The following is a 23,129-nucleotide window of genomic DNA, read 5'->3' as shown; positions in this document are numbered from 1 at the left end:
GTTGTTTGGGCTGACTGGAGGCTGTTTGTGTCCCAGGTGCACTTGGTGTACCCAACAGGGAGGCATCCCAGAGTGAGGGGTTGATGCCAAGGATGTGTGGTTACAATCCTCAAAGAGAACTCTTTGAGACAGTGTCCCTGTGCCTGAAGGGGAAAGAGCACACACACGGTAGCTGTAAAGTTCAGGACTAGGAGGATGCTTCACTGGAATTTACTTAGGACCATTTCATTGCTTCTTGGAATTTACTTAGAGAAATTATTAAGATCTTGCTTTTTACTTTAAAAGTTTCAGTAGATGTCATGGAGTTGCTGTGAATTTGTTGGAGAATGTACTGGCAGCTTGTGAAAAGTTGATGCAACATCTGTGTGCTTTTCTTTACTCATCTATGATTTTACATTTGCAGTGACCTGGACTGGGCGGTGTTTGAGCCAGACCTACTGGTCACCAGTTCTGTGGACACATACATCTACATCTGGGACATCAAGTAAGAATCAGTATGTTTCTGCATTTTGGGGAAATCACTGGGGCTCTTTTCTATAATTATCAGCTTGCCGGGCAAGGCACGCCCTGATGGGAGCTGCTCTTTAGCTGTGCTTCTGGGGGCTTCAGTTATTTCCCATTGTCTCCAAGAATGACTTCTGCTCCCCTATTTTCAAGCCAGTTCAGAGTCAGTGATGGGCAATAGAGTGGTACAGTTAAGCTACAACTGTCTGGCTTCACTCCCTGCCCACTTCATATATTTCTTTGGGAGCTTTTCTTGGAGACCAAGGTTGTTCCTCAACCTGCTGGGTTTTTTTTTTAGCTCAGTTAATGAGCACCATTTCATGATCCTGTAGCCATTTTCTACTAAATTCATTGATTGTTGCTGGTTCTCCCTCAGTGGTGGGAAGACTGGCAATGGTATTCAGGAAGGTTTTCTTGTTTGTACCTTCCCTTGTTTCCTGGTGTTGCTTTCTGCTATGAGTATTTTCAGGGTAGCAGATATTTCCAACTACATGTCCAAATTTAAGCTGCAGATTTTATACCTGAGAAGCAAGGAGCTGGTATTGGGACTGCTGGGTTCTCTTGATAGCTGTACAGCTCTTTATGACCCCCAGCAAATCACATTGTTCCTCTCTGCCTCCCTGGCTCAGTTATAATAGGAGGATAATTATATAACCCCACTGCACCAGGCTACCTGGAGGCTTGCTTAGTTCCTATGAACAAGCACTTAGATCCTTGGTTAAATGGTGCTTGAGAATGACAACATGTTATTAATGTGTAATTAAAAGACACAGAGATACAATAACTGCCGGTTGTTTTCCTGTGATACTATCTTAATGCCAAGAAGAAAAAATAGAGATGTCTGAAGGTTGTTATCAGAACTCCTCCTTTAACTCTATTGTGCCCTTCCATTGTTTTGTGTCTGCCTGTATCACTTGCCCAGAACTGCTTCTTTAGGCAGTCTCTGAAAGCCACTACCTCCCACTTGTGCTGGGAAAGGCTCTGAGCTTGCTGTGGCACTGAGGTGCTGGAGCTGCTGGCCTCCAGCAAATTAACATCCTGCTGAAGTGACTGTCTCTAATGACACCCTAAGGAAGTAGCCCTGCAGTAAGGGCAGCTGGAAATTCCCCACTTAATTTTTCATACAAAATAACTTTTTGATTAGGCAGAAATTCTTAAAGGGAGGGGTGCAGTCCATTCCAGAAAATGTTCTGCTTTTCAGCAAACAGAAAAAGCTGAAGATAATATTCCTTGTTTTCACTGTCACTTTTCATGAAAGATCAGGTGAAATCCTGAGGAGCAAGGCCAGGAAGTAAATTATTGCCTTGATCTATGCCCTGGCTGCTAGGAGTTGTCAGGGTGCCGCACTGGTTTCTGCCGCTGCAAAATTTGTTTTGTAGACAGACAGAATTCAGTCTGCACACAGCTGGGCTGATTTTCTACTAATTTTGGTATTATATGCTAGACATGAAGTTTTTGCTCTGTAGTAACTACTCCATCTGCTTTGAATCAGAATCTGCAAAGGCTCCACGAACACATCAGTGGCTTTTGTTGAGTGCTTCCACAGCTCTGTTTGTTCCTTTAATCCTCCTTGGAAAGGCTGTTTAGTTGCTTCCGACAGCAATAATTCATGAGCCCTGTTTCCTTGCCTACCCAGTTGCAACATGCCACACTTTATGTATGTTTCTCCTCCCTCTAGTCCAGTCCAGCTCTGTCCTCTGTCCTAAACTTCCTGCTGCATGTGCTGGCAAGACAGGATTGTAGACAGGTTTGGGTTGGAATGGACCTTAAAAATCCAGTTCCATCTCTCTGCCAGGTGCAGGTACACCTTCCAGTAGACCAGGTTGCTCCAAGACCCATCCAGCCCAGCCTTGAACACTTCCAGGATGGTTGTTGTCCTCCGGCTGGTCACCTTTATTCCATTTAATGCTGGTGTGTTTTGGTAAGCACAAGGTACATTAGGTCCCAAGGCAGCAATAACCTTAGTGCTGGAATAGCAGGAAGCTTGCTGGGAAGGCTGGACTATGCTGTGTGTACTTACAGTGGCCACATTGTATTTCAGAGACACCAGGAAGCCCACGGTCTCACTCTCTGCAGTTGGTAAGTCTGATGTGTGTGATGTAGGCATTAAACAACATTATTGTTGCATGCCCCTACTGTTGTTCTTCCCTCCCTTCATGCTCCAAGGCCAGGCGTGGCAAAGTGCAGGAGTGCCACCGCTGTGATTGTCCTCTGTAGGAGCAGCCTGAGAGGCTCCAGTTCACTCCTTTTAGAGAAGCAGAATTCAGAAGAGATGTGGAGCCCCTTGAGGTTCCCAGGCATGGAGGGCAGTTAGGGAACTTGGATTTGCTGCCCAGCATTGGTGAATGGCCACATGGAGCTCCCTCCCTGCTTAACCACCTTGCTGCACTGCTTGTCCTGGGTTGCCTGTCTGTAATTTCCTCACATCCTTTTATGTTTGATTGAATCAGATGAGGAACTAAACCATACCTCAGGCAGCTCTCTATGCCAGCCTGTCCCCTCACTCACTCAGGTTGGATACAGCAGCTGGCTGCATCCACTTCCCTAGGGCACCTGCAACATGCAGGGAGCACACAAGGTGCTGTCTTTGGACTGTGCTTTCTCTGGAAAGGCTCTTGTCCTGGCTGCTGGCAAGGTGTGTGTCCAGCCCCTGCAATACCACCTGCTGGCAGGTGCTGTGTGTCTGTCCTCACTGGCTGGAGCTGGGACAGGGCACAGATGATGAGCAAGATGTCCTTTCTCTGAGTTACTGTCCCCAGTACTGGAGCAATCCTTACAATATGTGATTCTAATGCTCTGCTGCTTACATCTCCTTAAGCATCATCTGCAGCAGCTCCCATTCCCCTCCCAGCCATCAAACCGCTCTGTCACAGAAATGCAAAAAAACCTTACTGAGTCAGAGAGAAGCAGTGGTCGGTTCTGGTATCTGGGGTGAGGTTTCACGCCTGAGCCAGCCCAGCAGCCTGCTCCCCAGAAAGCTTCCTTACTTCCTTCCTTCCTCCTGTGCCTGCTGCTGTTTAATGCTGGTCCAGACATTTGTGTACCCTTCAGTGAGTGGATCAAATCAATCAACTGGCAGTCTATTTGCAGCTTTTTATCCCCCAGAATAGCTTTTGCCAGGTTGTCAGGATGAATCTGCTCACCATGCAGCAGGAGGTGGGTAGTGGAGGTGGGGAATAGCAGCAGGCTGAGATCTGTTTAGCTTTCTCAGGGATCTCACCTTTGTGATAGCTCAAAAGGTTTGAAAATACTGGCAGAATAAGGATGAACAGATGCATTATGTTTACAATACCTGAAAATCCACATTAACAGAAGCTGTGCTTTGTTTCTATTAGAAATAACCACCCATCATCTGATTTAACTGAGTCCCTCATGATACCACATATAAGTCATATCTGGACCATCATCCAGTTTCTTTATACTGTCATTGGTGTCTTTGATTTCTGTGGTATATTTTGACAGATGGACCTTCTAGTCCATCCACTGAGTCCACCTCCACCTGGTCACACCCAAGGTCACCTGCACTGCAGCCTTCTCCTACACCTGTATTTTAATCATAGATCAATAGCACTAGTTGCCTATATAGCAGCTGATAGTATGGGGGGTGGTGGGAGGTGAAACAGGCCCTAAGCACCTAAAAGTAACTTGAAGAAAAATCGAGGGGATTTGGGAAGGAGGTGATGAACCTGTCGTTCTGGTCTGGAGGAAGTTCCAGAGCTAATTTGGAGCTAATGGACATGAGTATTCTAATCAGGTACAGCCCCTGGCTAGAAGGTGTGATAAAGATCTCTAGGCATGCAACTGGAACACTTTGCTGTCCTGAGGATACAAATGATACACTGAGGAACCAAGAGTTAATAATTTTCATGCCATCCTTCATGCTTGCTTCTGGGATATCCTTCCTCTGAACTGCCTTTCCTGGGCTAAGAGCAGCTCTAGGCCCAGGCAATGGGACTACTATGCTCTTTTCTCTCTAATTGCTTGTTTTGGCCTGCTCTGTTTGTGCTGCAGCTGGAGCTTCCCAGGTGAAATGGAACAAGAAAAATGCCAATTGTTTGGCAACAAGCCACGATGGGGATGTCCGAATATGGGACAAAAGGGTAAGCTGAGGAATTTTTGAACAGTCTGTACATTTTCCCACCTACCCAATACAGATATTCCTCTGATGACAGATAAATACTGAGGAAATGTACTACTTTATCTCAGATCTCTCTTGTGGGTCAGTTTAAACTAGAGAGAATTGGGAGTCCAAGAGCCAGAAGAGAGTATGTAGGTAACCTCCTTCCTCAGAGACTGTACCCATTATCATTTTCCTTTTGATCTCATAGTACTTAACTGTTGAACTGAGTATAAAGTATGGTTAGAGCTGCACTTGATAACTGGAATTTGCCATACCTTCACAGGATTTTTTCTTCAACTACTTCTGCTGAGCTATTTGCCATTCCCCAGCAGGGGTGGTTGTTCTAACTGTCTTGTCCTGGTTAAAGTGTCTCTTTTTATGCCAAAGAACTAGACCAAATTTCAGGTGTCCTATGCTGAGAAGGACAGAAACCTTTCTCCTTGCAGAAACCCAGCACTGCAGTGGAGTATTTGGCAGCTCATCTCTCCAAAATCCACGGTCTGGACTGGCATCCTGACAATGAGTATACACTGGCCACTTCCAGCCAGGACAACTCTGTCAGGGTAAGTGTTGTTTCTAAATTCCAGGGAGTAGGAAGGGTGGTGGAGCAGATCCCCTTCTGCTGCTGCTGAAGTTTTGGGAAGTGCTTTGCCATTGGCAAGACCTGGATCTTTATTGTTTGGTTTCTGGCCACCTGGTGTGTTGAGCCAGGACTGCACTTTCAGAACAGGCAGAGGTCACTGAAGAATGGGTGCACATACGTTTGTCACGTATCTGTGGAGATTAGGGCAGCCTTGAAGCTGAAAACAACTGTCTCTGCCTGTTGCTTGCCAGAAAGGAACAGACCACACATGCCAGAAGAGCCTTTTTCCAGAAATGCATGTTGCCAGCCTCAAGCTGATTATAGTAACTTGAGGGGAGACATACTTCAGCCCCTGGAGTTTACAAACTCATGTTGAACAGGATTATCAATAAGAGACTGCCTGCAAGCACTGCTGTGCAGGGCCTCTTACTTGGGGGGAAATAGTGTGCTTTGTATGTCAGCCAAATGGAGTTCATTCACATTGAGCTAAGCTCTGAGGCAAATGCAATTGATGTGTATTCTAGCAAAGCAAAAGGTTAGATTCTTCATTAGAAAATTAGCACTAACAGCAGGGTGGGCTTGCCTCCAGCCTGGACTGGCACGTTGGCTGGCAGCCTGCAGGGTACCTTGTAGCTCTGAAAGCCCAAGCAGGCTGCCTGTCTCCCTGCTCTAATTACTCAAGCTATGATCACTGTGAATATGACCCCAAGTCACTCATTTTCTAAGGGATGCTGCCAGATGCTGATAGCTTGGTATTTGTCCTTTGGGGCCGTCTCTGCTGTTAATGAATGGGATTACTAATGATGCTGTGGGCACCCTGGCGTGCTGTTTGGTCTGTGCTAACTGCAAGCCACATGGAAAACTACAGCCTGAAAGTATAGCCAGATGACTCCTGCCTTTGCTTGCCTTTCATTTGGTTTGTTTTTTTTTTTTTTTTCCAAGTTCTGGGATTACCGTCAGCCTCGGAAATACCTCAATATCCTTCCCTGCCAGGTTCCCGTCTGGAAGGCAAGATACACGGTCAGTGAGAAACTCCCACCAGTTCCACTTGTGCTGTGAGAAGAATGCACCAAGAGACATTAACTAAAGAACTGCCATAGGGTTTCTCACCAGTTCTACTTGTAGACATTATTAAGTTGATTTAAAAAATCTTTCTTGGTGCCTAAAAGGTGTAGAAAAGCAGCGTCCACAGTGGGGGACATTCAGGAGAAGGAGTGAGCAAGCACCCACCCAAGTGAAGCTAAGGCTCTTAATATCAGTCATAATCCCCAGAGGTCTGAATGTGGCCTGAAGCCAGTGCTGTGCCTTGAATCTTGATCCCCTTTCCCTGTCCAAGCAGCAAGGGATGTAGGACTGGTTTCCATGTTCCTCTGAGCATCGTGACCCTGAGGAGCTGCTGGGGCTCAGTCCCCAGGAAGCAGTTCTTGCAGCTCCAGGCAGATTGCAGTAAGGATTCCCAGTGAAAAGTCAGTGGTGAAATCCTCCAGCCTCACAGATGGAAAGTGAGGAAGCAGCAGAAAGAAGTTTTGTCTTAAGTGAGCTGCATGCAGTATCTTGGTGTACTACATCTTACCCCTTGAAACACAGTGTTTTTGCACAGCAATTGCCTTGCACCTTCCCAGATTTTGGCCTGGTTCTGTTTTGTGCTGAGCTCATTTAAAACCTTTGCATTTGTGTTGGTGGGAACAGGGAAAAATGAGAGTATGATAATAGCAGCATGGGAACTCTCCCTGGCTAACTGGAAGGGTGTTTCTCCCTAAGCCTTTCAGCAATGGACTGGTGACAGTGATGGTTCCCCAACTCCGTCGAGAAAACAGTCTCCTCCTCTGGAATGTCTTTGACCTGAACACGCCTGTCCACACTTTCGTAGGACATGATGATGTGGTGCTGGAGTTCCAGTGGAGGAAGCAGAAAGAAGGTAAGTTCAGGGTTGAATGTGCTCTCTTCCTTACACTGTGGCTGTCAGCTAACCAGGGGTGTGGAGACCTGGCTCCTGATTGCAATGCTGCTGCTTTTTGACTCTTGCCTTTCCTTGAAGTAGCTCCTGCCCACCTTCCTGCCCCCCATTACCTTCCTCAAACTACAGCTGTTCTGTACTGGTTTTATGACAGTGCTTACAGAAGCACTGCCTTGTTTCCATGCTAACAAAGCAAATCTACCAAATGCTGAGTGGGTCAGTGGTGACTTTTATTGCTTCCACTCTCCTGGGAGTCTCTTTTTAAATTAATCTTTCAGAATAAATGGTGCAAATTATTAGACAGGTGCATGAATGCAGGCACCCTTTCCCTACTCAGAGCTGCAGGCTAACCAGTTAACCCCTCATATCATGGCCTGGATCAGCAGCCTCCAGCATATCCCAGACCACAGACCCAGCAAGCACACCTTATTTGTTTGCTGCAAGGCAAGGAAAGAATAACATGGGACAGGGAGTCTGCTGTTAGAGTTCAGTCCTGACTAAATTTTCCTAGAGTAAGCAGCTAAGAATAGGAGATTCCATAGCAGAGGTTGCATAACTACACAGAGCACAGCTTTGTTTCCAGCACCTCAGCTGCCACTGACAGAATGTGCATGTCTGGCTTTGGTGTTGCTTGTGCTACAGCTTTGCAGTGCTGTGTGAAAGTGCTGGTCCAGTCCTTTCCCACCAGCTGCTGGGGCCATTCAGTTAAGCCACCTCCTTCTCCATAACTTGCTTTTCCTCTTTCAGAAAGAGGAGAGCAATGGAGAACTGTGTTAGGATCTGGAGGCACAGGCTTAAGACAGTTTGTGAATGAACATTAAGCAGGCTTGAGCTACTGTTGGTTGTCTTAGCTGCTTTAATACATACATACCCAGGGTTGGATTTCTTGCTTGTCTCAAGCAACATAAATCAATCATACAAACATTCCAAGTCTGCTTCAGTGTGGAGACAACCAAGATAGCACAAATTTCCTTCCACAGAGTCTGTTGTGCTGTATTTAGACAGCCCCTGTGCCTCAGCAGAGGGGTGTAGGAAGCAGCTGTGCAGCAGCAAATTCTTAACTATAGCAGCTGTTTGACGAGGGAAACATAAAACTGTATCACAAGACCTAAACATGGACATAAATAGGTCTGTGTACCTCTGCCTGTTGATAGATAGTATGTGGTTAGATCTATTTCCTTACAACCTGAACTTGGCATCATCCAACTCTTTCAGAAGCAAGAAGAGAAAGGGCAGAAACATCTTCTCATTGCTTAGAAATGTTTTAAAACATCTACCTGTTGAAATTGATTTGATTAAGTAAAAGATATTTTCACTTTACAGTTACAGTTGAGAAACATTTTTTTTTACTATACTATTTCTTCTATTTAAATCAGCATTGTTGTGGGTCTTGTTTATTCTGGTTGTGTCACATTCATTGTACTTGGTGCTTTTGGCTTGTAAATCACATCCTGTTTAGAGGTGTGGTGACTGTGGTGTGGGGAGGCACAAAGGCTGATGTACCTGGGTCAGTTTGAAGCGGAAAAGGACTTGCTCTGCCTTTCAGTTTAGTTCCTTATCCATTGGATGTGCCTGCTGGCTTATTTGAATCTGTTTACACGGAACACAAGGCTGAGATAGTCTCTGTTTTCTGGTGGGGTCTCTAATTGTTTCTGTCCTCTTTAGGCTGTAAGGATTACCAGCTGGTTACGTGGTCCCGGGATCAGACCCTGCGCATGTGGCGGATTGACTCTCAGTTGCAGAGGGTACGTAGACGCTCTGGTTCTTGAACTGCAGACGCTTTTCTTACAGGCTGGATTCACCTCCCCTTCCTTGCACTCCCAGTCAGTCCTCTGGTATCATAGAGCTGCAGACGCAGAAGCCATCTGCTGCTTCACTTTTCTCTTCAACTCCAGCCCAAAAACATCCCCAAGGAGACTTGTGATGGGTCTTCTCTTTTGAGCCTGTGTCTCAAAAGTTTCAGTGGCTGTGCAAGGCTGCTTTGTGGTCTAACATTAAGGGCAGATGTTTGTTTGGAGAAGGTGGAGGGCAGTTACTGCCTGCATTGCCTCTAAAATGCCACAAGACTCTACTTCTTGGCAGTTTAGGTGCCAGGTAGGGATTGTGCCCTCCTCTACCTCCCATTGTGTCTCCCATTGCCTCTAAGCCTGGGGTGGGTGGTGTGAGTGTATGGATCTGCAGCAGTTACAGATTCTGATGCAAGTACTAGAACAGTTGTGCTGGTTTGTACCAGAGGTTCATATGGCCACAGTGGGCCACATGGCCCTGTCACATCTTCAGCTGATGTCTTGGGAGGGGATAAGGAGGCAGACATGGAGTGATGTTTCTCTCAAATGCTCTGTCAGGCTCCTGCTGTTTGCAACTTAGAGGCTCATTGAGTCTGGCATCTTTGTATTTGGTAGAGCTTGGTGAGTGTCACTTCCATAGACTTGTTCTTTTTTTTCTTGGACCTAAGTAAATTTTTGTCACCTTAAATATCAAACAACAAGGAGTTTCATGGCTTTCCTGCATGTTATGTGGAAAACCAGCTCATTTGTTTATTTTGCCACCTAATTTCATTCAGTTGAAGATTAAATTAGCTATATTCTGTGTTACTCATGATTCTGTAGGTCTCCATCATATCCTCCTCAGCTGCCTCCTTTTTCAAGTCAAAAGTTCTTGATTTAATTCATCCTTTGTACTAGAACTTTGTCCTTTTGCCTTTCACGACCCTTTTTCAGTTCTAGTATATACCTTGGGGATGGGGATCTGAGCTTTGTTCTTTCCAAAGAATTCTCAGTACTCAGTTTAGTTTGTAAATTGTTTGGCATAATTCCATGAAATCATCAGCTTAGTCTTGCTTCTACGTCTTGTTCCCTCAGCTTGAACTTTCAGCTTGTAATTTTTCCCCTATTTATGTTGCTTTATATTTATCTAAGCCTAAGTTCATCTTTCATTTTAATACAGTTGCACTTGTAAGGTCCTTCTGTGATTGTTTGCAGTCAGCCACACTTGTTACTGCCCTGAAAAACTTGGTGGCATCAGCAAACCTGGTCATGTCACTATTCACCTCCTATTCCAGGTTTTTAATGAATATGTTGAGAAGCATGTGTCCCTGCACAGATCCTGCAGGAGTCCTGCAGGTCTGTAACAAACTTTCTCTGTGAAAAATTACCCTTTTCTCCTACCTGATATATTTGTGAACACTTGATTTCTTTCCTCTCTTTAAATCAATTGTTCATTCATGTCAGAGCCTTTATTTTTCCTCTACTGGCTCCCACTCTTTTGTCCTTGTCTTTGTCTGGATCAAACTATGCACATGATGGCATGTTGCTGGTGACCAATGCTGTAATTTGCTACATCACACCGTTACCTTTTCTCTTCCCTTCATCTTCCCAGTTTTCTTGTGCTGAATTTCAAATGCAGGGTTTTATAGTCTCATTTTGATACAGGATCTAGAACAATAGGGACCCCATGTATGTACCTGGGTCTCTAGATCCTACTGGAGTGTAAATATCAAATGCATAAAGTGTGCTGCTATTAAATTTGATCTAAAAATTAAACACGTTTTAACAAATTAATTCAAGTAATTGAAGTAATATCAGTTTTAGTTTTCACTAAAGGTAAACCTCTGTTTCTTAGACTGGCCCTGTCAATTAAGTGGCTTTTTAAGTGAGCAGGAGATTTGTCCAGGCTGTCTGAGGTACCAGAGTTGAGAGTGCTGGAAGGTGAAAGATGACCTGTCTTTGTCACAGGAACAATGCAGTCTTAGTCATAACTGTTGCGTGGATAGACCCACCTTGCAAATCCATCTGTCTGGAGAAGTGAGTTCAGTGGTGGCTCTTCCCACAACTCGGATTCTGTTGTGCAGCACGTGGGTGTGTTTGTTCTTTTCAGCTCTGTGCTAATGATATCCTGGATGGAGTTGAGGACCTCATTGATGGGATTTCTCATCTGCCAGAGCCAGACAAGACCCTTCACCCCCAGGACACGGAGCCCCAGCATAACTCTGGACATGGGGATGAGGAAGGTGAGAGAAGTGATGGCTTGCGGAACCTCAAACACCAGGATCTTTGGGTTGGGAAGAAGATACATCTTGGGATAAAGACAAAGCACAACCTGCCAAAGATGTATAGACAAAGCACAACCTGCCACTTTTTCAAAGGTTAATGGATTCCTCATCAGGGAGGAGGAAAAACGCTAGGGGTTCCTCAGGATGGTCTTCCCAAGTTTTTTCTCTTCTAACACAAAGTTTCTAGCTGTAAAATGAAGCTCTTCCTTGTCATGATTTTCATTTAATTGCATGCTCTTTAGATTGTAGTTGTGGCTTGTTGCCAAAGGTAAGGCAATCAGAAAATAATTCTGCCTTTTAAGAAGATGGATTAGTTTAAGCTGAGAGATGAGCCTTCAGAAGAGGGAGTGTGTGAGTGAGGCACTCTGACACAAGCTGCTTACATCACACCTGGTACCTAAACATTTCTGCTGGGGTCACTGTGTAACTGATCTAACAAGGAGGTGTTTGCTGGTGCCTTCACCACAAGTAGATACAGAGACAGGTCATGAATTTTTGGACAGAGACAGATTATGAATTTTTGGTCATGTATTGACAGAAGGTAACTGAGCACTGACAGAGAAGAGGGGGGATGGATAGTATCTCTGGCTTCTGATATACTGAGGGGTGGGTGGGAGACACTTTGACAGAAGGTTTGTCCCTACAGAAAAGAAGGCATGCAAGGAAGGAGCATGAAGTAGGCTTAGTGTGGTTAAGGCTCTGGCCAGGTTAAACACTCAGGGTTAGTGTTTGAGCAGTGTAAGTACAAGGAGAAGAGGTTATAGCATCACGTGGTGATGTGCATGGAAAAAAGGTATCTAAAGGGATTTCTGCAGCTACACTGAGGAAGAATTCGGTGCACCAATGTCTTTATATCAGTTTGGGTTTAAATTCACAGCTCCTTTCAGTGTTGCAGCTGTGCCACAATGGATCCCCATGTGATGGGTTTATGGGGAAGCAATTTGATTCTCCCTTTAGCTTGCCAGTAAACTGCAGAGAAGGGGAGAAAGTGGCTTTTGAATAAAGGAGCAGTTGTGAGGTCCTTTAGTGAACGCATCTCTTCCTAACTGGAAGTTTCTTGCTCTGCAATTGCCAGTGAAGTTCCTCTCTGCCTCCTGTCCTGTGTGGCAACAGAACAAGTTTCTGAAAGACATTAGAACTTCTGTCTATGTCAGGTTTTTATAAGATGATAGAAAAAGCCCCAGATACCTGTGCTCCCCATGAGCAGTACTTCTCAGGCAGCACAACCTCTCTTGCTCCAGCTGGGAGCATTCTCCTTCTGGCTGCCTGACCTCTCTTTTTTCCACAAGTGAGAGTTAACTCTTCCACTGTCCCTGATGATGCACATCCAAACATCCCGTGTGGTTGCTGTGTGGGTCTGGTTTCCATGTGGTTTCTTCTTTGGTTCAGACTGTTATGGTTTTCCCCATGGCCAAAGGGAATGAATATGACTTTTCTGTAGTAGGGTAGATTTTGCTGCAAATAACACGACTGCAGGATTAAAGCACAAGCAAATCCCTAGGTAGGATTTCAGTTCTTTCTAGCCAAATAGCTTTTGTGGACTGTTGATGTTTCACCCTGGGGGTAGCTGCATTTCAGCTGCAGACAAAGCCTCCATGTTACATTAGTAAAGCACTTTGGGGGATCTTTTGAAGAGATCCGCACTCTGCAGGTGAACAAGAGAGCCCCAGCTGTGCCTTTGCTGCACAGCTCTTGCTGCTGCTTGTGGAGGAGCTTTAGGAATCTCTACAAACACGTGGCTTTGGAGGATTAAAAACTAATTGGAAGGGAATGGGAGGAGAAGACAAAGGGAGGGTATTGCCCATACTGGGAACCTCAGAGATGGCTTTTCAGTAAGCTATGTGGTATCTTGAGCTAGAAATAATTATCTTCCCTGAGAACCACTGATCTTCCTTTAATCTCCTTTTCAGCTCCCTTTTCTGGACTATATCTAAGCGCTGTAATAGAATTGCAAACAAGAATGATTGGCTGAGCATCCTACCTATCCAAATCCAGCAACCCTTTGAGTAGTGGTAATACCAGATATTTGTCCCTGCACCAAAGTCAGTAACTTCTAGGCAAATGCCTGTAAAAGGTCAACTTTTTGCATTTCTTTTCATTTGTTTGTTTTTGCTGGGAATAGTCTGTGCAATGTGATAGTGCAAGTGTGAGAATGACAGGTGAAAAAATCAGGACTTCCCTTCTGTCCTTGGAACCATCATAATAAAATATATTTGGCCTTCTTAAGAAGTGGTGCTACAGCAGAACGCCCTTGTGGAGCTACACAGCAAGAAGCAAGGCAAAAGCCAGGCACAACTACAGGCAGAGACCAATTCTTCTCAAACTCAGTGAAGTTTGTTAACTTAATTCTTTGTGTCCTGCAGCGCTTGCCTGGCTGTTTAAATGCGTTCTGGCCTTCAGGGGTTATTGTCCTCCTAAAAACTGCTGGAACTGGAGAGTTAGACACAGTATTTTGATGAGTCTTTAAAGGCTGTTAAAGCACTAGAGTCCTTTGCAACATTAAATGCAAATGGCTGCTGCAAAGGAATTAAGCTTATATTAGGACCAGAAATACTCCCTGCTCTCTCCCAAAGCATTGTTATGCTTTGGAAGCTTTCCCTGAAAGTCAGGAATGGTGAGGTGTTAGTCCCAAAGACCAGAGCTCCTCCTGGAGACTGCTAGGGCTGCAGTTCTTTCTTGCTGAACTGGGATGCTCCAGTTCAGCCAATCATGACTCTAGCAGCACTATGTAGGGAGGAAAAAGGGTTTCACATGAGAAGAAAGGACCATTTAGGACTGTACAAAGTACAGGTAGGTTCTGTAACCTTCCTGGGAACCCTGTGTGCAGACAGCTTTGGTTTTTTGAAGAGAAGGATCAGAAACTTGCCTCCAAACAACAACTGAGACCATCCAGCTCACAGGTCTTTGCCAGATAAAACTCAACTCCATGTGTCAGAAGAGCAGAGGAAAACCTGCTACCTTGGCTGCCTCCTGACATTATGTGAAGTATTCTGCCTGTTATAGCTTGTCTCAACTTGTTTTCCATCTTTCCTGTCAGCCTTAAAAGAAGATTTCCTGAATGACCCCCTGGTGGGAAAGAAAACGGACCAACTGGGGCTGCCTCAAACACTGCAGCAGGAGTTTTCACTGATCAATGTGCAGATCCGAAATGTCAATGTGGAGGTACAGAGCTTCCTTTTGCTGGCTTGTTAGGAGGGGATGTGGGCAGGCTGGCTTATTGGAGCCTTTAGAGGGGAACCTTCTTTGCTGCAGTGACTGCTCTCTGTAAACAAGTTTTATTTTGAGCTGTCGAGATCCTCTTGGCCAGGGGTAGTAAGAAAGAGGATAATCCCAGACAGTGGTGTGAGAGAAATGTTTCAGCACAGCAAGTACGTTGGCTGATCTTGAGAGGACTGGATGGTGTTTTCTTCTCTGCCTAGACTGTGGAGTGGAAGGTGACTTGTTCCATGGAGTTGATCTCATTTCAGCTGGTTCTGAATCCCATCTGCTGAGCCCTCCCTGTGCTGAGCTCTGTCCCTCAGTTTTGCCCCCTTCCTTGCACTCCAGACTCTCCTCTGTGCTTGGAAGCTGACTGGAGGCACAGCACTGAACTAGGCTGGGAGGCTGGAGGCAGCTGCCTGTCTCCTTTCCGCACCCCTGTGGTTTCACAGCTCATGGGTGATCCTGATGTAGTTTTCTGAGACAGTGGTGCAAGATCTTAGAAGGTGCCTGTTACTGCTGCACTGTGCCAGGAGCTCTCCATGGCCAAGTGAAGTGGGCTGGGGTGCAGTGGCTGTTGGGAGCAGAGCCCTTTTCTTGGTGCTGCCTGGGCTGGCCACAGTCTCTGGATGCTGGAATGTCAGTCTGCTGGTGCGAGCTGAGCCTGTCCCCATCTGCCTGGGGCTTTTTGATGTCACTGTATTCTCTGCCTTTGAGAACAGCATGACTTTGTCTTATATGCAGAGGAATCAGTCCCTCAGCATGAATTTAAGCCACTATAAATGTAAAAGTCCTGGGAGATCTAACTAAAAACCAATGCTCTTCCTCACAGATGGATGCAGTGAGTCGCAGCTGTACGGTGTCGGTGCACTGCGGCAATCACAGAGTCAGGATGCTGGTGATGTTCCCTGTCCAGTATCCCAATAATGCTGCACCGTCCTTCCAGTTCATCAACCCAACCTCCATCACAGCTTCCATGAAGGCAAAGCTGCTGAAGGTGTGTAAGGAGTAAGAGAGTGTCTTTATAAAATGTACAAATGATGGATACTTGACATCTGGATTTTTGAGATATAACTAAACATCAGACTTTGATGAAGATGTACCACAGGTCATGTTGAACTAGTAAATTGTGAAGCCCATAGGATGAAGTTTTTGTTGGTGCTGCAGCCCAGTGTTTGCCTTTTTCCACTGCTTCTTTATTGCTGCTGTGTTCCAGTGTGATGTGTATTGCCTGAGGATCCCTAACATCCTTCTTATCATGCAGTTGCCCTCATCCCAGTAATAGACAAAATGACCAGCTAAGCATCCAGCTGCAGCATGATACTATTTTTGAGCTAGGATGTTGCTTACTGCTCTACGACACAAGCTGCTTTAAAAATGAGGGGATTTTTTTACACAGGCCCTGTTAATTCAGACAAGGTGTTTGATCATCTGGTGTAGCAAATCCTATTGCTAATGAAATCCTTTCCCCAGCAGCACATTGATGGATCAGTTTGGGTTTCTTCCTGAAAAAACCTGATCCAGTTTGCCACAAACTGGTATGAAACATATGGGCTGCAGTAGTATTGAAACCTAAATCCCAGCTCAGTGTGCTTCTAGGTGAACCTCAGTGCTCTGATGAAAGCAGACAGCCATTCCTCAGAGCAGACAGCACACCGGTGGCTGCAGTGGATGTTAGGGGATGTCTGTGACCTCTTCAGGTCCTGGCATGTAAGCTGCTCTGCAGACAAAAAGGATGTAGGCAAAGTGTGGAGGTAACTGTGAATAAAGTTGTGTCTTGTATGTATTCCAGATACTGAAAGACACTTCCCTGCAGAAAGTGAAGCGGAACCAGAGCTGCCTGGAGCCTTGCCTGCGTCAGCTGGTCTCCTGGCTGGAGTCTGTCGTGGTACGGAACTGTGTGGGCTCTCTGCCCTAGTTTGTTGTCTTTTCCCATGTCCCACACTTCTGACTCTGCAGTGAGAGTCTGGCCTCGTTAGATGTGTAAATAGACCCCTGTGACTGGCCATTACATTTGTGTGAGCACTTCTGGTTAATGTTGAAGAGAGCGGGGCAGATGATTAGATGTGTTTTGTTTTCTACAAATGCGGCCCTGAAGGTTTGCTTTGGGGAACTCTGATATCCAGGTTACCAGGAGTGACTGGAGGTTGGAGAATCTTAGTGGTGTGTGGTAGCTTCTCAGCTCAGAATATATTCCACTGACTGCCAGGGCACGGTTATCATCTGTGAGAGAAGGTAGGAGGCCTCAGATTGTTGATGGAGTCATTCTTGTCTGAAAGGCAGTGGCAGATGTCTTCACCTCCTCAGTTCAAAGTCAAAGATCCTTCTAGTCCTATTCTAGGGTTTTTGTTTTCTTGCCTGAAAAAAACCCAAACTGTGAAAATCTGTTTTCTTCTGCAGCCTTCTGCTGAGGTTTTGTAGGGATGATACTGCAGATAAATCCAAGTCACACTCTGCTCTTAGCTGCGAGATCTGTGATACCTACTCAGCATCCCAGTGTCAGGTATTAGGTCTTTGTGTGGGTGAAGTGTACTGGAGTGGGTGTTTTTAGCATTCAGGAAAAGATTGGAGAGTCTCCTCGGGTTTCTTTTCTCAGAGGTTTTGTTTATTCATAACAAATAAAGGGCTGGGGTTTTTTTTACATGTGAAGAGTTATTCTGCTTGGTTTCAACAGTAATATTATAAGAGTGGGAACTTTCTCTGCTGTGTGGAAATCTGATGACTTGAGGCACCACTGCTTTCAAAGAATTCTTTTAGACCAAAGTTGTAGTATTCTTTATCCAAATAAATGCAGATTTCAGCCAAAATTCCTGTGGGTAGTCCTGAGGTTCCCCAGTAATTCACTCCACCCACCTTCCTCATTTGAAGACTCCCAGCCTGTGTTTGATACCCCACAGTTGTGTGGTATTCCCACTTAAGGAGATTTTGTGAATCATTGAGGTGTCATGTTCAGCTCAACTAGCTGCCTTGAGCATCATGTCCAGAGTTTGAAGGTCAGATTTTCTGTATAGTTTCCTCCTGTTCCTCCCCAAGTTAAGCTCTGCATTTCAACATGGTTATGGTGGGAGAGAAGTCTCTGGACAGGCAGCCAGGGAAGCTTTTTCCTCAAAGGCAAATGTGCCTGCAAGTGCCTCTGCAGTTGAAGCAGTAATTGTGCTCTGAGCTTGGTCTGTTCTGGCTCATAGAATGAGCGCCTCCTGTGAGGCTGCTTGGCACTGCCACGTCCAATCTGGCTGGATTTCTCTCCTGTGGCAGCAGGAGTGTGACCTTAGGTAACTTCTGTTTCAGAACCAAGAGGACAGCACGTCCAGCAATCCCTACGCTCTGTCCAACTCTGTAACACCCCCCTTGCCCACGTTCGCCCGGGTCTCCAATGCCTATGGCTCCTACCAGGACTCCAACATCCCCTTTCCACGGACCTCTGGAGCCAGATTCTGTGGTGCAGGTCAGCCCTGTCACTGATACATTAAAACTGGTACCTGGGGAATGGTCCTTTTAGAGGTCTTGGGGAACACTTGCCTCTTAACAAGATGAGGCTTTGGTTATTGCCATGCAAGGGGTAAGGAATGGTGTTAAAGTAGTGATACTGTGGTAAATTTAGAGATGAGACTGGTTAGCAACTGTTAGCAGTTGGGGTTGCATGTGGGGCTTTAGGATTTGGAAATGCAGGGCTAGCTGAAGAGATAACCTTTGGCTTGTGGCATGCCAGAGACATTGACAGATCTCTTTTTATAGAACACTGGGAATAGCTGTTTTCCTTGCCTAGTTCTCTGCTTCCAGCATCACATTACTGGGTGTATTCTGGCACTCAGTCTTCACAAAATTCCTGTGATTTGGTGTTGAATTTACACCTTGCTGAAACCATATTCATATTACTAACCACTCTCTTCTCATTCTACACTCTTCCACTTGTCCAAAATAGCTTTCTCAAGGTCATTAAGAAACTTTCCCTAAATGGGAGATGGGGTACAATCACATCCAGGTTTCCAGGAGACCACATAGAGGGTAAAGTTCATTAAAAACCAGGTTAAGATCTGAGTAAGAGCTGTTAAGTTTCACTGAGCTGTTCCAGATGCACACATGCCTTCTCTGGACCTGACTGCATCCTCGTGTGAGCACGTTTTGAAAGCTGCTTTCCATACAGGCCTCCCTGAATTCCCAAGTAAAAGTAAAACAGAATAATATTGCATTGAATAGGCCCAGTAAAGCCTGCTAAATCCTGAAATGCTGGCAAGAGTAGGTGGCTGAAGATACTTGAGAGGCTAACAAATGGGATAAGGCTTGTGAGAGAATGTTTTGGAGTTGGCTTCAGATGTCTGGGGCTCTCCTCTTGAGGAAGAGAGTTGTACAGGCTGCAGTGGTTTCTCTTCATTGCCAAACATCACCTCACTTACCTCTGGAGTGACAGTGCTTGGCAAGTTCTGATAGAGAGTTAAAACATGAGCATAAATTTGCTCCTTTTCCTGTCTTTTCTCTAATAGCTATAAGCCGCTTGAAATTGTGTTTTTGAGAGAAACATCTCAAAACCCCCATGCTTTGTAGTGGATTTGCAGGGAGTTGATTTGCGTTGAGAGAAAGTCTGCTTTTAGTTTATAATGACTAAGGGTGGTGGATAAAAACCAAGCCCCTTGCCTCTGATACACAGGGAAATCTGGTCATTTGAACTGAACCACCCCTGAGTAATCTCCTCCTTGTTGCATGATCTTTGTGCCATGTCCTGTCTCTTCAGGGTACCTGGTGTACTTCACGAGACCCATGACCATGCACCGCGCCGTGTCCCCGATGGAGCCCACACCCAGGTGAGTGCCCTCTGTGGAGTTTGAGGTGTGCTGCTGTCATGGGCAGGAAAGCAGGAAAACACCAGGTCCTTCATTGGAGCTAGTCCCCTCCAGTGTTAGCTGTGCCCTCAGTGCAGAGTGCCTGGGCCCTTACACCTCTCTCAGCAGAGACTTCTTTCCAGACAGTGGCACCATTGCTGGCAGCTTGGGTTGGTGGAGATGTCAGTGTGAGCTGCAGGACGTTTTGGTGGGAAAAGGCCCTGGAAGTTCATTCCCTTTCTTCCAGGTCTCTGTCAGCTTTATCAGCATACCACAGTGGCCTCATTACTCCAATGAAGATCCGCACGGAGACTCCGGGCAACCTGCGCTTGTACAGTGGGAGCCCAACACGCAGTGAGAAGGAGCAGGTCTCCATTAGCTCCTTCTACTACAAAGAAAGGGTAAGTACCACACCAAAACACTGCTCCCAACACTTCAGCTCTCATGATCTGTTTTCCTTTCATTTAGCATTGCTAGTAACAGAAGCTTTGTATTTCTCTCAAAAAGACATCTTTTTACAGGCAACTCTGTCAAGTGGATTTATCTGCTATTAGTAGCTTCTTTACTAATCCTCTCTAGCATTTGACCTGCTTATTTTGATGTTTCTGTGTGCTGACCATCACAGTTCCCTTCAGTACATTATGCTGCCTCTCTCTGCATTGTGTAGGGTTAAAATCTCACCCTTTAAGAAGTTGTAGTCTACAGATAGGTACATGTAGGCAGCTCTTGCTGTTCTGGGTACTCCCTGATACATATAACTACAGAGGGTTGTGACTCTCTGCAGCTTACTGCCAACCTCTCCTGGACTATGGGATGTGGTTGGTTATTTCTATTTCAGGTGTCTCTTTTTTTTAAAACAAAAATAATTTCTACATGATTCTCTGAAGACCTTCCAATCCACATAATTCTGGTTTACGTGCAGGTTTTGCTGTTCCTGTTTACGAGGCTTTGGAGAAGAGCGGGATTGTTTCCTTCTGGGACATGGTGGGTGGTGGGGAAGACCTGTTGTAATTGTTGGATGGCCACAGGTAGTTGTAAAGCAGCTGTGAGGGCCTGATGTGCCTGGAGCAGATGCTGTGGGAGCAGTAAGCCAAGCAGATTGTTAGAAACAAACTGTGCTTCAGCAGGGGGTGAAATGGCTTGCAAAAATGCAGTAAGCTTCCACTGGGAGCCTCAGAATTTGGGGCATTGAGTAGTTTGTTCGCTGTCCCTGCAGAGGACATGAACCTGTTGTGGCAGTGAAGAGATTCCAGGTAACCCAGGGAAAGCTAAAAGCTGTCTGCACTCTGCTGGCAGAAGAGTTTGGGAACTTGTGTCCCAGGAGCAGAAGAAGTCAAAGCCTTGAACACCCATCCTTCCTGGGCACTGAGACAAGTCTTGTTTTTCTGGTGGTGCTGGGTGTGACAGCCAACCCTGTCTCTGGGGCTGTGTCCTGCTTACATGATGTCATTACACCTCCCAGCTGCAGGAGAGCCCCTGTCCCCAGTGCAAGTTCTGCTTCCCTGCAGACCCCATAAGACTCTGAGTCCCCATCCTGTTTTTTTTTTTTCCCCATGCAAGCTTTTTTTTTTTTTTATGAAAAGAAAAAATGGTGCTGCCTGGAATTATAGAATAGAACTATAGCCTGTCCTAGCCTTTGTGGGAGAGTTTATTTAAAGAGCTACCTCTGTCCTCTGCAGCAGGCTTGTCCCCAACACACAGCCTCTCTAAGATGACAGACAAGGCTAAAAATAACATGTGGAACCAGCTTGGTGCAATTTCATGTGACCTGTCTCCCCAGCCCTTATATTGATGGCAACAAGATTTTTGTCACAGGGTAAAAGAATTCAGGAGAACAAGCGTGTGTGCAGCCATGTCTGCTGAAAGCCAAGGGAAATTCCTGTGTTCCCCTTCCCCTGCCGAGCTATCTCCTCGCATGCTGGAATAAATGTAAGAACCTTAGCAGGGAGCTGGTTCAAATGTTCTTGCAGATAAAATAGTATTTTAAAAAAAACCCCAAAAGCCTGTGTCTCCCTTCGGCAAAGGTTTTCTGATTCTTCAGGAGTTGATGTCATGGCCTCTGTTAGATCAATGCTACATATTTTTGTTATTTCATTGTGATGTTTTTAAAAAGCCCAGACTCTGAGTTTAGTTAACTCCTTGCTCTGAAGCTTGGATTTTATGTTTGCATTAAATAAAAGTTGTGCATTAAACTGTGGTATCAGACAAATTCATCCCCAAAACTGAATTTATCAGCCATAACCAAGTATTTAAATCCAGTGTAGCAACCACTGGCATCCACTATCATTAGCAAACAAATGGAATTTGCCCATTGCTAGACAGGAAAGATGTCATGTTCCCATAAAGGCAGGGGAGCTGCTGATTCCAGCAGAGAGCTCCTTAGTAAGCCAAAATGAAACTAAATCTGGAACTGAGCCTTTCTGTGCTCATTTAAATACATGTATATATATATGCATACACACACACATCTATATATATATCTTTCTCACTTTTTATTCACACATGCACACTCCTCGTTTCTTTCTCCCTCTTTTTCACTCCTGAAAAAAACCCCACTGAAGAGCAGTAGTCAGCAGAAAGGAGGAGCTTTATCTGTACCATGGCAATGTCAGTGTTTTGAACCTGAGTGTCTCTTAAAGAAGGTGCCATGGAGTTCTTTTTCTCTCCTGCAATTAGAGGGTCATGCCAGCGGGGACCTGGGGACTGCTCAGCCTTGCTGTACCTGGGTGTGGTGACAGGGGTGTCCTTATGCTTCCCATCAGGGAACTGAGCTTAGTTTTGCTGGTTTTCCACTATACTGAATTTCCTTCAACTAACCATTTTCTCCTTCTCTATGAGGCCTGCTGGAGGAACCTGTAGCACATGGCTGCAGCCTTCTCCTCTCTTTTTCCTTGGGGCCCTGCAGCCAGCCTTGGCTTCCTGGCTGTAGGGCTCTCCCAGCAGTGAGATGCAAAGGGATGTAGAGGCTGAAGGCATGGTTGATGGTCCTGACTGTCTATCATCAACTGAAAACAGATGCGAAGTACATTGTACCTGACCCAAATATCCCCTTTTATTGTGTTGACTCCTAGAGATCTGTACACAAAACTTTTTTTCAAGTGAGTGTACACTAATGTGCTTTGAAAGATTCCATTTGCTGTTGCTGTAATACTGTGTTGAGCACCTACTGCAATCAAGTTCCTAATGAAAGCCTGCTTTGGAGCTATGTGGCGTAGTCAGTCAGTGAATTTGATTACTCACTCAATCTGAATGAGTTTCTCAACCCATTATGACAATACCCACATGGCCCTGCCAAGTAGCAGTGTCTCTACATCCCTTCTAATATCCTGACATATGGTTTTTATTGTTTAAAGTGAAAGTGAACAGTTACAGCAGGTTCCAGTGAATGAAGTTCTGGAGGATGCTGGATGTTAAAGGGAATCTGAGTAAGCAGGAGTGTATATTTAGCTTCCTGCAGATATCTGTGCCATGGCACTGAATAGCTATATTAAAAATGATGCAGTTTACACTTAGCTGCCTTCCTCTTCAGGCAAGAGGAGTAAAACTTTGGAGTTTAGGCATGTGGGGCACTTGGGTGTTGTCCTCTGCTCAATTCATGGTATGAACAAGGTCACATGAAGCAGCTCAGTGCTTCTTGCAGTAATACAAATCCATGTGGAAGACTTTATTCAGCTTTGTGTTTGCCAAAGTCTTCCCTAGAGGCTGATGTTGGGCACAGACACAGCAGCCCTTGCTCTGCAGAGCCATAGGTAATGCTGTGTGCGATTGTGTGAGGGTGAAAGTGGGGATTGTGGTTTGCAACTGTTCGTTGTGTACCAGAGCCATTGGGAACAGTATCTTTTACTCTGCTGGTTCAGGGCACTTTTCATTTCAGTTTATTTACCTTTGTCTTTAATTTT

At 45.4% G+C, this 23,129-nt stretch overlaps 1 protein-coding gene across 9 annotated transcripts in view; it reads left to right on the top strand.

Moving 5' to 3' along the window:
• The window catches only part of WDR59 (WD repeat domain 59), a 50,204-nt gene that overhangs the window by 10,303 nt on the left and 16,772 nt on the right, over positions 1 to 23,129 (top strand). For 8 of the 9 annotated variants that reach the window (XR_005954448.1, XR_005954446.1, XR_005954447.1 and 5 more), the window contains exons 5-18: positions 404 to 484; positions 2,546 to 2,583; positions 4,516 to 4,604; positions 5,071 to 5,187; positions 6,150 to 6,227; positions 6,969 to 7,125; positions 8,830 to 8,909; positions 11,041 to 11,173; positions 14,253 to 14,377; positions 15,246 to 15,410; positions 16,206 to 16,301; positions 17,702 to 17,858; positions 19,143 to 19,212; positions 19,478 to 19,631. Coding sequence is in view for 4 of the 9 variants with exons in the window: in XM_041459037.1 (XP_041314971.1) it covers positions 404 to 484; positions 2,546 to 2,583; positions 4,516 to 4,604; positions 5,071 to 5,187; positions 6,150 to 6,227; positions 6,969 to 7,125; positions 8,830 to 8,909; positions 11,041 to 11,173; positions 14,253 to 14,377; positions 15,246 to 15,410; positions 16,206 to 16,301; positions 17,702 to 17,858; positions 19,143 to 19,212; positions 19,478 to 19,631 (1,540 nt within the window). In the remaining 5 variants the exon portion in view is untranslated. Of the gene's footprint in view, positions 1 to 403; positions 485 to 2,545; positions 2,584 to 4,515; positions 4,605 to 5,070; positions 5,188 to 6,149; positions 6,228 to 6,968; positions 7,126 to 8,829; positions 8,910 to 11,040; positions 11,174 to 14,252; positions 14,378 to 15,245; positions 15,411 to 16,205; positions 16,302 to 17,701; positions 17,859 to 19,142; positions 19,213 to 19,477; positions 19,632 to 23,129 lie in introns of those variants that run through there. The other variant, XM_041459040.1, reaches the window with a different exon arrangement.

The sequence above is a fragment of the Pyrgilauda ruficollis genome, unplaced genomic scaffold (assembly GCF_017590135.1).
Source record: "Pyrgilauda ruficollis isolate IOZ18807 unplaced genomic scaffold, ASM1759013v1 scaffold13, whole genome shotgun sequence".
Classification (NCBI taxonomy): domain Eukaryota; kingdom Metazoa; phylum Chordata; class Aves; order Passeriformes; family Passeridae; genus Pyrgilauda; species Pyrgilauda ruficollis.
This window is presented reverse-complemented; position numbering and strand designations above follow the sequence as displayed.